Below are 14,920 nucleotides of genomic sequence, written 5' to 3'. Positions count from 1 at the left end.
AATATCTCCACTATCTACAAGAGTACAATGAAGGTGAAAGGAAACCGATAAAGAGATCTTACAATTATTAACATTTTGGTATGGGCTGCCCAGTTAGGCCTTTCCGGTTGCCACACAGCTCAATGTCTTGCTCCTTCAAGTAGCTACACAATAAGTAAGTTTTCACTGGGAAGGAGGAGCATCTGGAAGTGGGGCCCAACTCAAGAAAGAGGAGTCTATGAGGCTATGACATTGTCTCCCATTCATACTTCCTTGTGAAGCAAACTTTTGGAACAGTTGGGAACTAACAAATGGAGACGGTGAGACAGTGTTGAAGTTTCTCAAGTCAGGCACTCCTTAAAATGTGTCCTCAAGAGTTACTGAAGTGGTTCTAGTCTGACACAGGTTTCTGACATTGCAAACAGCTCCAGATAATAGCTGAAGGTCATAGTTAAAAAGAATAGCTGTGTGTAAATGTACCTGTCTGACTTACTTCTATGTACCACTGGCATACACAAGAGAAAAAGATGGTTCTTGACAAATACTTGATAGGTTAATGTACTTCTTATCAAAGGGACAAGGTATTGTGAGAAAGCTTTTGTGGCTTCTTTCTAGTAAGAATAAGATGGGCTACTATTTTATATATAGAAAATAAATGATGTAAATGGTTTCTGAAAAATTCCTTTTATAGTAGCTGAGTCTATAAAGCTGATAATAAAGTACCTGAAGTAACTTTATTACTTGATGTCGTCAGCAAATATTTCAGTGGTTCCTGGATCACTGAGGTCTGCTGGATAAAGCTTGTATTTCGTAGGGATTCTGAGCATTTTGCTCTGCCTCTGAGGCAACTTAGCCTTGAGTCTATATATCTACCCTACTTTTTAGTCACAGGAGCTGACGTCAAATATGTCAGATGAAACACACTGAGAGAGAGAATCCAGCTGATATGTTGTACTACCATTGATGTAATTAGGAGAAATGGAGTATTGAGGGAATCAAGCGAATGATATATTATTCTTCACACCAGTCCTTTCTTGAAGAAGATGAGAAACCAAAATAGGTCTCTGCTTATAGGCACTCATATCAAGAGATGTTTGTAATAAAATGATTGCATTCTGCAAAGGCAGGTTTCTTATTGTAACAGATTGTTTTGCTTTCCTCTGCTGCCCCAACAATGTTTTAAACTCAGCTTTGTATTTTAGTTAGTTGGTTTAGACCTTTCAAGAGCTAAGACAATATCTCATTGATCTGTATGGCCCAAGCCCAGAAAAATTTCTTGTACATTATAGACATCCATAATATTTATAGAATATATGGACAATTACATCCAAAGCTTAATTCATCACTTTTCTCTTCAAATAGGCTTCCCTTCCTGGCTTCCCTTACAGTATTACCCTAGTTTCCCATATTGAAACCCTGTAATGACTCATCCTTGTTACTCACCCCTATAGCCAATCAGTTTCTGGGTCCTTTAAGTTTACCCCCTACCCCACCCCACAATCCTACGTAGAGCTTTCTTCTACATTCCATTCCCACCCTGGTTCAAGCCCTATTTTTTTCCATTTGGGTGACTGTAGTAACTTTTTAACTAGTTCCAATTACATTTCTCTTCCTACCCTGTAAAATTTCAACTCCTAGGGAGTTTATTTCCTTAAATTATAAATATGATCCTTATTGAACTGCACAAAAACTTCAGTCTCATGTTGTTTAACGAGTTAAATGTAAATATCCATATGCATCCTTAAAAGACTTCATAGTTCCTAAGCAAACTTACTTTTGATTTTCCCATACCACATTGTAGTGAAATGCAATTATAATATTTAGTTTATACTTAATAACAATATTGAATATGTTTTAGCTGCATAATATATGTATCCGTTGTTATAAAAACCTAGCTATAAACATATAGCTATATATATATATAGCTATATATATATATAGCTTTAAATATTGGGAAAAATTTGAATAGTTTTTCATTGTAATAATTCCAATGTTTTTGGTTCTTCATAAGTTAATCATAAATTAGTAGTTAATTTAATAATCATATAATTATGAATTAGCATTTAATTCAGATTATCCCTTTTCAGCAATTATTATGTATACTTAGGAATGCTTTCAAATTGAAAAAGTCTAATCTGCATGTTGTTTGCAGAGTAATAATATTCTCAGGATATTATTAAGTGTAATAATGATGATAAAACAATGTTTGCTTTATAGATGTATATTAAATATGCATTAATTTTTGCTTTGCAGTTTTAGTTTTGTATTTTGAAGTTCGTGCTCTGTCCCTCAGGACTCAAACATTTCTGTAGGTGTTGGAGAAGCTCTCACTCCCGGGTCTCACTGCAGCTGAAGGGCCTGTTCCTGGGAGAGCCTCGTTTACTCTGCAGGGCTGCTCCCTCTGCCCCCACCTTCTTCCACCCGCCCCCAGGCCCCTGGTCTCCAGCCTCTCTGCCCTGGGCTGGGTGCTCTACATGGAGTCCTCTTCAGGGCTCCTGCACCTTCTGGATTATGGTTGGATTTGGCCCACGGGGAGTCCTGGCAGGAGAGTGAAGGGTGCATTTGGACTAGTTCTTCTTTCACCTCCCTCTGAGAGGTTATCTTAGCCTGGAGGTACTTCTTGACCAACAAACCTGTTCTGTACAATCCTCTCTCTTTCAGGTTTCCTGTTACTTCTCCAGCCCCTTGTCACTTTAACTCCAGGAATGCCACCAGCCCTGGGTTGGACACACGGACCATGTGTCCATTGTTACTTTCCATTATTTTTCTTTCGTTCATCTTAAATGGACTGAGGCAGCCATGTCAGTGACGACAAAAGCCTGAATGAGGTAGACTTGCAGGATTGTTCTTTTAACACAATTTCCACATCAAACTCAGGTGGAATCTGTACATATATTTGCTTTGTCCTACATTACCTTCCCATTTAAAGCTTTCATAGCCTCCATCGCGTCTTCTCGGTTACTGAAGTGCACAAAGGCATAGTCCCGGATTTTCTTCACCCTCTCCACAGCACCTGTAAATAGAGTGAAAGCATGATTATTAAAATGTTGCTCAAATGTATTGCTGATTACTCAATTTTAAAAATAAACTTTTGCCTAGAGTGAAGTTAAGATGGAAACTTAAATTTAACACGAACGTGTTAGCAGCTTAGCATGGCATTATCCAATGTAGGTTTACTCACTTGAGGGCAACTTGAGAGACCAGGTTTTCTTTTCCTATGTTTGTCTCCTATGTCTAGAGACAACAAAGCATGGGACCCTATGGCAGGGAGAATCAGGAGAAGAGACAGGTTCTCCTTTCCTCCATCCCCATCAAAGGTCAGTTATCCTCTTAGATACAAGGCTACAAAGCAATTAGAGCTTCCTACTCTACCACATGCTTCAATAGTAACAAACTGTCTTCCTTTGGAATGATGATACTGCTGTAATGTAAGGATAATTTTAAAACATTGCAGTCCTTCACTTCTCTCTCCTCTTGGCATTCAACCCTTGACTTCTTACAACAGTGTTTGTACAGAGCATAATGGTCTCACCAAGCTGAGAAAATAAATAATGCCTGAGACCATGAAGCACGAGACATTTACTCAACTGAATTCCAACGTAGTCTCTTTATTCCTTCAGTGTTGGGTGGGCTAATTCTCCTGACTCTACCCCATGGCTTGTTTTGGAAATTGAGAAGTAAGAGGTGGGCCATGAGGACCTTTACCCTTCTTGTCTTTGCTGCATTTATTCTTCAGTGCCATCCTCTGTCTCTCCTGGACTGTTAGCATCCTGAGAACAGGATCTGCTTTGTAGGCGCCATGGTCTAGTCTCCACCCAGTTCCTAACTAGAGCTGTGTGCACAGGACTGCTCAGTAAATGTATGTGGAATGAGCGAGTATTATCAGTTAATTCACACTCCAGCCTCTGTCATCCACATTAGTTGGGTGACTTTCAGGTGATAATGATTAAGATGTTCTAAAATTCATCTTGCAGATGTTAAAGTTGGCTTGCATTTTTGAGCAGTGATGTCCACCCACACCTGATTTTGGACATTTTGATATATGAAATTTAGTCTCATAAAACAAGCAAATGAGAAAGTGAGAGTTTGTATCATAAAAGCTGTTTTTCTCTACAATAATGTTCACCACATGCCTTATTTTAATGTATTCCTTCTTTAGTGTATAGGAATTAGTTCACTGATTGATCAACATTTGGCAGAAAGTGAGGCAATGAAAAACATCAGTGTTAATCCATCAGCTATGTTGAAAAAGACTCTCTGAATCTCTGAAATCCTAACTTGAAAACTCTTACTTTGTTCATTATCAGTCGCCTGAAGAGAAACACACATGCAGTCCAAAGGGAAGATTATCAGAGGACCATGGTTCTCAAAGTGAGGTCCTCAGACCAGCAAAAAGAGCTTCAGCCTGGCACTTCACAGAAATGCAGCTCCTTGGGTTTGTCCCGCCCCCCGACTACTGAATGAACAACTCTGGGAGCAGTCAGCTAACAGTCAGTCAGCTAACAGTCTGTTTTAACAAGCCCTCCAGGTGATTCTGATGCTGAGCTTTTTTAGGAAAATCAGATTCTGTAGAATAACTATAACTAGAATTTCAGCAGATACCCCTAGGCTACAAAGGGGAAGAACATACATTTTGGGGGCCCAGTTTCTGCTCTGATTGTCATTTATTTTCTTGAGTGGCATTGTACTATTTTCAGGCTAATCAGGGTTGAAATAATATATGGTCAAATATTTGCCAGGAATGCTCTGATTTCTCTGAGGGATCTAAACACATTTTTTCCACAAGAAAACAAGCTGGTTGGCTCTTTTTTCTTTCCAATACAGCAGGTGCCTGCTATTCATCCACTATCTGTAATTCATTTATTATTTTCATATAATTAATGGGGCCTGGGCATGTGTTTCTCTTCAACATGCAGATGGAAAGGCTGATAACCAGTAACTATGAAAGGAAGCGGCCTTTTAGTAGTTTCTCACTCTAGCCCTTTCCAAAAAAAGGTAATGTTTTAAGCATATAAAAATAAGAAGTATTATTCACTCTGGGAAAGTAGAAAAGTTAACACAAAGTGGAGAGAGGAGGTGAGGAAGCATTACTGATACACATATCCGTTCCTGTCCCTACAACTGCATCAACCTTCAGATGTTTCCTAAACAGGAGTCTTCTCTGCACCCCAACGGTAGACTGCCATCCATATTATTTTTCTGGAGCATCTCAAACTCCTTTCACATGCTTTTCATGCTTGCCAGCTCCTCCCACAGTGCCTGGCATAGAGGAGCTACCAGAGTAATGACAGTTAAATGAATGAGTGAATGGAGTAAGGATGGGGCACGTGGGTCATAGAGCTGTGAAGAACAAGCTCCTAACCAGATCTAGACTCAAATTTGATATTTGCCTCTTGTTAGCTGTATGATCCTGAACAAGTTAATTACTTGCTCTGGGTCCTAGCTTTCTAATCTAGAAAATAATTTAAGTAATAAAGTAACCTGCATCGTAGGGTTGTGGCGATGAATAAACAACATGCGCCGTGAAAGTGCCCCCCCTGCAATGCCTGGCGCATGGTGAGGCAGTCAGTCATTTGCAGTCTCTGCATTAGTTATGGATTTCTAGCTAGTGGCAGGGAACCACCCCATATACTAACATGGCAGGAAGGCAGAGTTCCTGAAGGCTAGAAATAGACAAATCTCTGGTGAGTTTTTAAAAAGGGAGAAATGACCTTCTTACTACTTGTGATGAGAACAAATGAGCTTATCCTGTTAGACCTGACACAGCACCCAGAGACAGAAACAGGTGACATGAGTGTGTGAAGTCAATATTCTTAGGCAGTTTTAACATGGTGGCACCATGGCCCATGTTTATCAACCACCTAGAGAGTTACTGCCTGGACACAGAAAAATTCTCACTTATGCAAAGGTGTTGCCGCAGTGATAAACTTAGGCTAGAGTGTGTTCCAAGACAGTAATCCCATGAGATGGTCTGCCAAAAAATGGGATTCACGGTCCAAATATTTGGGAAATCCAGCATCCTTCATTTCTTCTTTCAGAGACTGTCGAAGTCTATTAGAATGTTAAGGACTGTGATAAGTCCCACTGCAGAAAAAATCTATTTAATTTTGTTAAATCTGGTGCTTACAAACTTGTTTGACTGTGGGCTCCTTTAAGCAGGAATGGACTGCTAACAGTTTGTAGAAATAATGTTCTACAGAACTGCTTTGGGAAAGGCTTGTTTGGACATTGCATCTTGAAATGCCTCACCTGTCTTTGTGTTGTAGTTCCTGTATGAGAAAAAAGATGGGGAGTCTATCTTAGGACTTCAGAGTGATACTGAAAAGTGTGGACATGATGAGCAGTGACTAATTATCCCCCCTCCACCTTCCCTCTATTCCTTCCCCTTCCTCTTCATCCAAATGAGTTTCCTAGAATTAGTTGTCACCTACTTACTTATGTACCTGAAGTCATAATCATATTTCATGAGAACAGTGGTTCCCAAGTACAGCACTTTGGTCCTCTGTGATAAAGTTGGCAATGTCCGGAGACAGTTTTGATTATTACATCTTGGGGGGTTGCTGAGTGGGCAAAGGCCTGGATACTGTTACATATCCTATAACGCATAGGACAGACCTCCACAACCAAAAGTTATCTGGCCCCAAATATCAAGAATACTGAAGTTGAGAAACCCTGCATTAGTCTGTAGATATGCCCACATAGTCCTTAACACAATAAATACTTATTGAGCATCTACTATATGCCGGGCACAAACACAGGGGCTGAAGGCACAAAAAGAGCAATAAAAAAAAATCATGAAATGTATAGTTTAGTGAAGGAAATATGTATTCATTATGTAATCACACAGATAAATGTAAAATTATAAGATTGATAAATATAGGACCACATGTCCCTATTTTCTAGTAGAAAGGTGGGAATATAGTTTTTACAGTTTGCATGCAATTATGAGAATGATAAATGAAAGGTGTCCTATTTAAAGTTATGAAAGTCATCATAAGTCTAAGTGTTTTTCAAGTACCTTCTGAAAAAGTAGTCATCTGTGATATGTCTTACCTGGTTTAATATTGCTGAATTCTTTTTCAATCGTTTCTTCAGAGGTAGACAGCATTAGGTTTCTCACATACAGGATTTTCACCGAAGACATTGTGTCCTCATCAACTTCTACTTCAGGCTCTGCCCAGTCTACTGCAATAGGGTGTCCCCAGAGTTGGATTCTTCCTGTTGAAAAGAATCACAAGTATTATTGTGAATTACATAGGAATTAGGACACCATTACCTCAGTTCTGACTGGTGGCCTTTTAAATTAAACTGATCTTTGAGGTCTTAATTGAACAAGAAGAACAATATTAAAAGAGGTGATTAGTGACTTTAAGAGACATTCCAAATAAATGTAGGAGCTGGCTAGAGGGAACTTCTATATGGTAAGTGGTTGATTATAATGACCTGGTATAAAGGGAACTGGGATGTGTTTTGAGGCCCGACATAGATGAGGCAGCAAAGGGCATGTTCTAGTCTTAGAGCAGCTCCTACAGATGAAGGTAGTTGTTGGAGATGAGAGGGCAAAGGGGAGTAAGGAAAATAATGGATTTAGGGCTCACACATCAAGCCTGACTTCACGAAGCATTAGAAGGGTCACTAGGAAGTATCACTGCTGCTGTTGGAATCTGTGTGGCCAGGTGCCACCTCTGAGCTGTCCAAAATGGTGCCTGGGCACAGTGGGTCAGGCTCAGGCTCGCCTAGCTTGCTCTCTGTTTCACTTGGTCAGGGCTCTGATCTACTGTCTTCCCTCCTAGTTCTCTCTCAGAACATGCACAATGCGGGGATCCAGAGAAAAACAACTTTCTAATCCAAATTAAGAAGCCAAAGCGCAATGGAAGAGTCTATGATGAGAAACTGCACTCTTCTTAAAAGATTAGTTGTTATCCACGGCCACGTATATTTTTGTATTTCTAAAGCTTGCGGTTTCCTAAGTGTCTTACGCTGTACTATGCGTTTTCCATATGGTGTCTCAGGGTTACTCGGTGGGGAGGGGAATGCCCTTCTCAATTTTATGGAAGAGGAAATGAGCTTTCAAGAAGATAGCTTGCCCAGACTTATTTCACTTCCCCACCGCTTCTGTTACTTATTACCCAGCCCCCCATTGCCCCCTCTTCAACAGCACGGATCCATGTTGAAACAATGAGAGGACTGTAAGGGTCAGCTCAGTTTCAAATCTGATAAAAAATCTCATTTATTTTATACTGTTATGGAATAAGCTGTATTTTTATTGGAAACAATAAAAAGCCCGAGGGAACAAAATCAGAAATTCTCAGTATTGGTCAAGGTTTTGTTGTTTAATTAGTACATATGGGAGGCAGTTATTTTCAATCAAAATGTGTCTTTATTCTTTGAAAAGTAGTCAGTGAAAGCAGAGGTGGCATTGACATCCTAAAACCCCCAAGATAGGCTCATTGTAGCAAATTAGCTGATCTTAGAGATCCGGGCTCTTGCTACCCAAGCTGACTAGGTACCTTGCTCTGCATTGCTTCCCACAGAATAGTTTTTTTTTTTTTTTAAAGATTGCTTCCTTCCTTCACTTCCCTTCTCTTCCCTTCTCCTCCTTCCCTTCCTTTACCTCTGTACCTTGTGCTCCCCTCCCTTCCTGTTCCATGCTTTACACAGACGTTGCTGTCTGCATCGTCCCGGGATTCCTAGGTCTCTCAGGTGACTGATTTCTGTAGCCCGGTGGTCCTCAGCCTTGGAAGAGCTTTAAAAAATACTGAAACCTGGGTTCCACTCAGTGCTGGATCCAGTTCCTCCCTACTTGCAAGAATAGATGGTTACATCTTCAGAATTGTGTGAGCCCGTTGTTATCACGTTGGTAGCTTCTAATTGGCTGCAGTGGGAGTGTTAATACCATGGAAACCGGCAAGTCAGTTCTTTTGGTTTTCTCCTGGGAGCTGGCTGTTAAAGATTTACCCACTCATCACTGATCCTTGGACTCTCCTGACGAATTCTGATATGAGTGGTCTGGGCCTCAGGACTCTTATAAGCACCACAGTTAATTCTGACATGCAGACAAGGTTGAGAACTGCCATTGTGCACACTGGCTTTTGCCTTCCCAGACTGGGACCATGGTTATGTCATCCATGAGCCTAAATATTTGCAAAAGGCTAAAAGGGACAGAAGGGAGAGGATGTCTGGGAAGCAGCGATTTCCATAAACATCCCTGTGGAAGTCAGTGCTGCAGAGTGATTTGGGAACAGAGGCTTTGAAATCTGGCAAGTTCAAATATCGGATCTGTGGCTAGGAAGCTTAACCTTTCTAAGTACCAATTTCCTCATCTGTGAAACTGGGATAATAAAAGTACTTCCTTTATTAGGGTTGTTGTGAAGACAACAAAGAAAGATAATACATATAAGGGACTTAATTTATCATTTTAAATGATAATTCAATAATATGTATTATTACTGGACATACATTATTACTAATATATTACTGAATTATTACATGAATGTGTATATGTATTCATGTATGTATAGTTGTCTCAGAATATGTACTCTGAGTTCAGTAGCTGGGTATCATTTTTTAAGAATCTCCCATGATATTTAGAAGACAGCAAATTATGTTGTAGACGCTCAATAAATGTTTCCGTACTGAGTGTTCCCAAAGTGGTCCTATTTACCTCCCTTGCAGGTGAATGTCCAGTATTAGTCGATAGATTTAGCAGTGGATCAACAAATTTGGCTGCACAATAGAATCATCTGGAAAACTTAAAACACCAGTGCCCAGCCTCCGTAACCCAAAGAAGCAGGTTCACTTAATTAGAGGTTGATTTGGGTACTGATATGTTTAAAAACCTCCTCTGTGTTTCAAATTTGTAGCGCATGGTGGACAATCACCACTTCAGACATGTGGTCTCGTGAGTAGCAGCATCCTGGGAATTTGCTATAAATGCAAATTATCAGACCCCACCCCAGACCTGGTGAATCCAGAATGCTGGTAGTGAGCTCCACCATCTGCTGTAGCAAGCCCTGTACGTGATTCTGATGTAGGCTGACCCTGTGAGAATTTTTCATGAGCATTCTTAGTCTTCTTTGATAATCTCTGAGTAGAATGCAACAACTCTGCTCTGTACATAGCTCAGCAAAGATGTGTCTTGTCAAATGAGAGCTGCCACTGTTAGCAGGAGGTAGGTGGTTGGAGAGCCAATATATCACTTCTGTTTCCATGTCTGGATCAGTTCAGAGGGAAGAGCTTCTTGTAGGCCTTGCTTATCATGTTCCTTGAGGACTTCTTTATTCTTTAAAATTAGGCTGTCCAGAAATCCTTTGTTGTTGTTGAAAGTACAGTAGGGTAATAGGTAGAATGTCCAAATGGATAATAGATGTTACTCTCGGGCTTCAGTAGAAATGAAACCGTTTGCTGAGGCTGGCTTATTCACCACTGGGCCTCATCTTGGTAATCTGCTGATGAGGCAGGCTGACTAAAATCCAGCTGAATGAAAGTCAGCTCAGCTGAGGCCAATATAAAGGCCACGGACAAGGGGTGCTGCCTGGGTCAGGACGAAGACGCTTAGTGGTTGGGGAGCGTGAGGCAGCGTGCATACTCCTGGCTTCTGGACGGAGACTGCAGAGGGAAAAGTTGGGACTTTGGGTGGAAGTGTAACAAAGTACTTAAGAATTCCTGAAGCCTGGCAGCTCACCTCTGCACAGCCCCGTCCACTCAACTCAGGTAAAGACAGAAGGCCTTTCTTGGGGTCGGGGGTGGATGGGAAGGGAAGTCAGTATGCGGTATTGTTTTTGAAGAGAGGGGAAGCTGATGGATGAGAAGTTCTGATTCTCTAGGAATGCTGGTTGTCTGCCCCTTTTCTCCCATTCTGGACTCTCTTTCACTCTCTTCCTCCCCCAACCCCAGAATCATTGCACATGTCTCCCTTTACAGGCAGTGAAGGAAGAGAGTGATTCGTGGGGGCTGTAACAGTGTGGCTGGTTTCTCAAGGAAGTGGTGGTGCGCTGGGGCTTTGAGCACCATCAGCCAACAGAGGGGAAAGGGACTCAACCTTAGGAATGGAGGAGACAAAAAAATAGCATGGTGTTGTCTAGCACACTGAGGGGTTTGTCCTGATACAAAGGGATTTTATTGGGAACGAGAAGGCATATAATATGCTTGTAAAGGACTAGGGCAGTGAATGGAAGGCCGTAAGTGGCAGGCTCAGAGGTTTACTCCTTATCTCATATGCAGTAAGGGCTCGGCACATACTTTTGGACTGATAAGAGACTGACACCATTCAACCTATCAACAGATAGAGATGGAATTGCTACTGTTTGCCAGAACTTGTTGGAAAGATGACATGATAGTTGGCAAACACCAATCTCACAGTAACGTTGGGGATGGAGTAGGCAGAGGTCGGGTGCACCCCAGGGAGAGCAGGACTGAGAGAATAATTAGGAGATCTTGAAAAAATTAAGGGGAGGAAGTGTCTGTGTTAGATCATAATAGTGTCCTGAGAACAGGATGGAATGAGGGACTTTTCAAAGGAAGAATTGTTAGAGTTGAAGGAGAGAGAAGAGTTGAGGATAGCAACGTACGGAGTTCAGGCCACTGAGAAGTTGGCTGTGCCCCACCAGGCGGGGTGTTATGTAGCTGTGAGTCAGCTGACTCGACTAAAGAGTGAATGGAAGCTTCAACGTTAAATTTATGCTCCCCTCTAACAGATTCAGCAATTTAGGGGTGAGCTCGTATTATATATATATATTACTTTAGCTGCCTTTATGAAAATATTGTTAAATCTTTTTTTCCACGCTCAGAAGCCATCATCCAGTTTTGAAAATATCTAGTGGGCTAATCCTACTGGGGGTTTGTTTTGTCGTTAAGAACATGCACAAGGGCAGCATAAATCCACAGGTTTCTGTTGTGCTCTTTTCAGTTCTGGTGGCTCTCCCTTAGTAACCATGAAAAGAGTTGATTCAGGTGTGTCCAGTCTGTAACTACGGAAATCCTCTTATTTTGATAGTAGTTCACTTTAATACCTTACTTCATGTACGTTTTAGCAAATATTTTAGAGTGAAGACTTTCAACAATGTTTCCCAAGTCCCTCTGACGGAGGCCGTCTTGGTGTGGAGTTCTTTCAATGTAGGAATTGACGGTTGCTGCCCAGATGGGACCTTGCCTGGGGCTGCCGCAACTAACAAAGGTGCCTTTCTACAGAGAGCCATTATTTCTGTTCCCCGCCAGCTATGCAGAAGTTACTGGACACTAGGGAGTCGTGATGAAAGTATCTTACTTAATTGTCTTTGGGATAATGCAGCTTTTGAAGATTTATTATTTCCACCTTGTAATGGATAACCTACCCTATTTCTAATAAACTGTATAACAAAGTCTCTCTATAAAAATAACTTGGTTGATGTATTTAATTTTAAGAAAAATTTTTAAGTATTCATGATAGGATGGCTGGAGCTTGAAGTTCCCCATTTCTCCAGTGCATGCAAATTAGACTTAATGCATAGAGTATTTTTTCAGAGCCTAGTCTGTGAAAACTTTAGGAGATGTAATTTATTCTGAGATAGATAAGAAGGATAACGAGTGTGAAACATAAGCAAAGATACAGAACAACAACATCCAACAGGACAACAGCAAGCATTGGTCTCCTTTGCTGAGGTGCACAGCAGCCTGAGGCGGGCAGGGAGGGGCCGGGGAGACTCGGTTTTGAGCAGGGGGTTGCTAACCTGGCAGAAGCTTCCTCCGGGCCATGGCAGCTGTCCGATGGCTCTGGTATTCCACGAAGGCAAAGCCTCGGTTTTTGGTTTTATCTGCAGCACTTGGGTAGACAATGACGTCGACAACTCCTTCGGTTACCTTCTTCATCTCTGATAAGATTTCTTCCCTCTTTTTGGTTTTTGGAATTCCCCCCACAAACAGTCGGCAGTTATCCACACTGGCACAAACCCCTAAAAGACGCCCGTTTCTGCGAAAAAAAAAGAGCAGAGCTTTGATTGGTGAGAATCCATGTGCGATGAAGGTTTAAAGCAGAAGTTGAAGTATTGTATGACTCTGTACCTGAAATGGCCTGTGGGTGTGGGGTGTTTGGTCTCCATAGTGATTAAAGCATTTTTGGAAAGCAGTGGTTGCTTTTGAAAAATTGGGAAATCTGTCAGCATCTGCTCTATATTTTTAAAGAAAAAAAGGTATTTGAAGCTGAATAGCATCAGCTGTCTTGGGAGTAGATATGGATTCGCCAGTCATCACCCCTCCCTAAAATATCCCCAATGCTGAGGCCTTAATTGCTGCCCACAGTACAGGTGCCTGCCCTGGAGGCATTTGGGTTTGCAACTCCTGGTGTTCCCTTTCTTTTTCATCCAAACTGGGAAGCTACTCCGACATAATTGCTATTAAAAATAGTCCCTATGCTTGAACGGATTTTTATACATTATCTTACTTGGCCCCTACAGGGCGCTGGCTGGTGGGTAGGTGTTATTTCCATTTTATATCTGAAGAACTTGAGACTCCAAGAAATTAAGTGACTTGCCGGATTCTCAGTTCAGTTTCTGTTTCTTCCACTGACCAGTGTTGCTTAATAGCAAGTTGAAGTACACCTTCCCTGGCAGAGTGCAGATTGATTAAACTTTTCTGGGAAACATTTGGCAGAGTGTACCAAAAGTCCCAAGTGTGCATAACCTTTGACCAAATAATGCCCCTTATGAAAGTGACCTTAGGAAACAGATGAGCACCAAGTATTATGTAGAAGGATAGTCATTGTTGTTATTTAAATGGGCCCCCCTCCAAATGGGAAATGAGCAAAATATCCCAACATATGGGGCTAGTGTAATGTATCTCAATTGAAGTGTTACTGACTTGGGGCCTGATGTGTCCTCATTCTGTAGCAAAGTATATTTGTCATCCTCATTCTCACCCACCAAATGCCAGTAGCTACCCATTAGGTCATTGAAAAGTGACTCCTCACTCTTCTAGATGTTTCCTATTGTGAACAGTTTGCTGCTGGCTGAGAATCACTAGTTAACAAAAGACAGGCATTCATCGTATTCTACACTGTGTGCCGCAGTCACTGAACACAGTGTTGTAGAAGCATATTTACTGGTTAAATAAAAGCAGTTCACCACATGCTGCTGGGTTTTAAAAAAGTCTACAAAATAAGTGTGTGAGGAGGCCATTTTGATTACAACTATATAGAAAATCTAGAAAGAAAGACAATAAAAGTTAACATAGTGATTATCTTTGGGCAGTGGAGTGAGGGAGGAATGGCTTAACTTTTATTTGTAGTTTTGTTGCTTTGTGTGTGTGTGTGTGCATGTGTTACAAATTAGGCTGAGTTTTGTAATGACACAAAGTTATTAGAATTGGATAAAATTCCCTTCGTGGAAATTACCTGTGTGTCATGATATAAAATGCACATCCAGGTGAGCGGGAGACTGCTGGCTTCTTGGAACTTGTGACTTTTGGGTACGTGGCAGGGATTCTGAGCAAGGTTGGGCTGCTGTCCTGGTTGCCTTCTATGCAACCAGGTTCTTCAGGAAGAACCCAGGACCATATTGGATCAGTGACAGGTCCATTTCCATTGTGCTAGGAATGTGCTGTTTTTTTTTTTTTTTGTTTGGTTTTTTTTGGAGGGGAAGGGAAAGGTTGATAAAGTAATCTTTCATTTGAAAGAAACTTCACTTAATACATGCTCCCTTCCTAGATATTATTTATTGAGACATTATTATTTTTGATAGTTAGGGCATGGTGGGGTGTCAGCTACCAGCAGGGGGAGCCCAGAGGCTCTATATCCTGTTTCTCAATCTGTGTGGTTTGTTAGGCACCTTTCCCAGAAGCACTTGGAGAAGAAAAGCCATCTCTCAAAAGCAGAGGGCACAACTTTAATGTCTCCAGAAGCCAGGCATTTAGATGATGCTCAGTGAATATTTTATGATGAGGAGGATGCTCTGACAATTGTGGGTCTTTT

General features: G+C 41.2%; 1 protein-coding gene across 6 annotated transcripts in view; it reads right to left on the bottom strand.

The window, feature by feature from the left end:
* A1CF (APOBEC1 complementation factor) overlaps positions 1-14,920 on the bottom strand; it is a 78,223-nt gene that overhangs the window by 14,213 nt on the left and 49,090 nt on the right. For all 6 annotated transcript variants that reach the window (XM_037066928.1, XM_037066930.1, XM_037066932.1 and 3 more), the window contains 3 exons: positions 12,687-12,925; positions 7,033-7,197; positions 2,895-2,992 (listed from right to left, as the gene is read on the bottom strand). In XM_037066928.1, the coding sequence (XP_036922823.1) occupies positions 2,895-2,992; positions 7,033-7,197; positions 12,687-12,925 (502 nt within the window). The remainder of the gene's footprint in view (positions 1-2,894; positions 2,993-7,032; positions 7,198-12,686; positions 12,926-14,920) is intronic.

This window comes from Sturnira hondurensis, unplaced genomic scaffold, assembly GCF_014824575.4.
Source record: "Sturnira hondurensis isolate 20B ecotype Veracruz unplaced genomic scaffold, ASM1482457v3 Scaffold0016684, whole genome shotgun sequence".
Lineage (NCBI taxonomy): Eukaryota > Metazoa > Chordata > Mammalia > Chiroptera > Phyllostomidae > Sturnira > Sturnira hondurensis.
The sequence above is the reverse complement of the archived record's forward strand: the minus strand, read 5'-3'. Positions and strand labels throughout refer to the sequence as shown.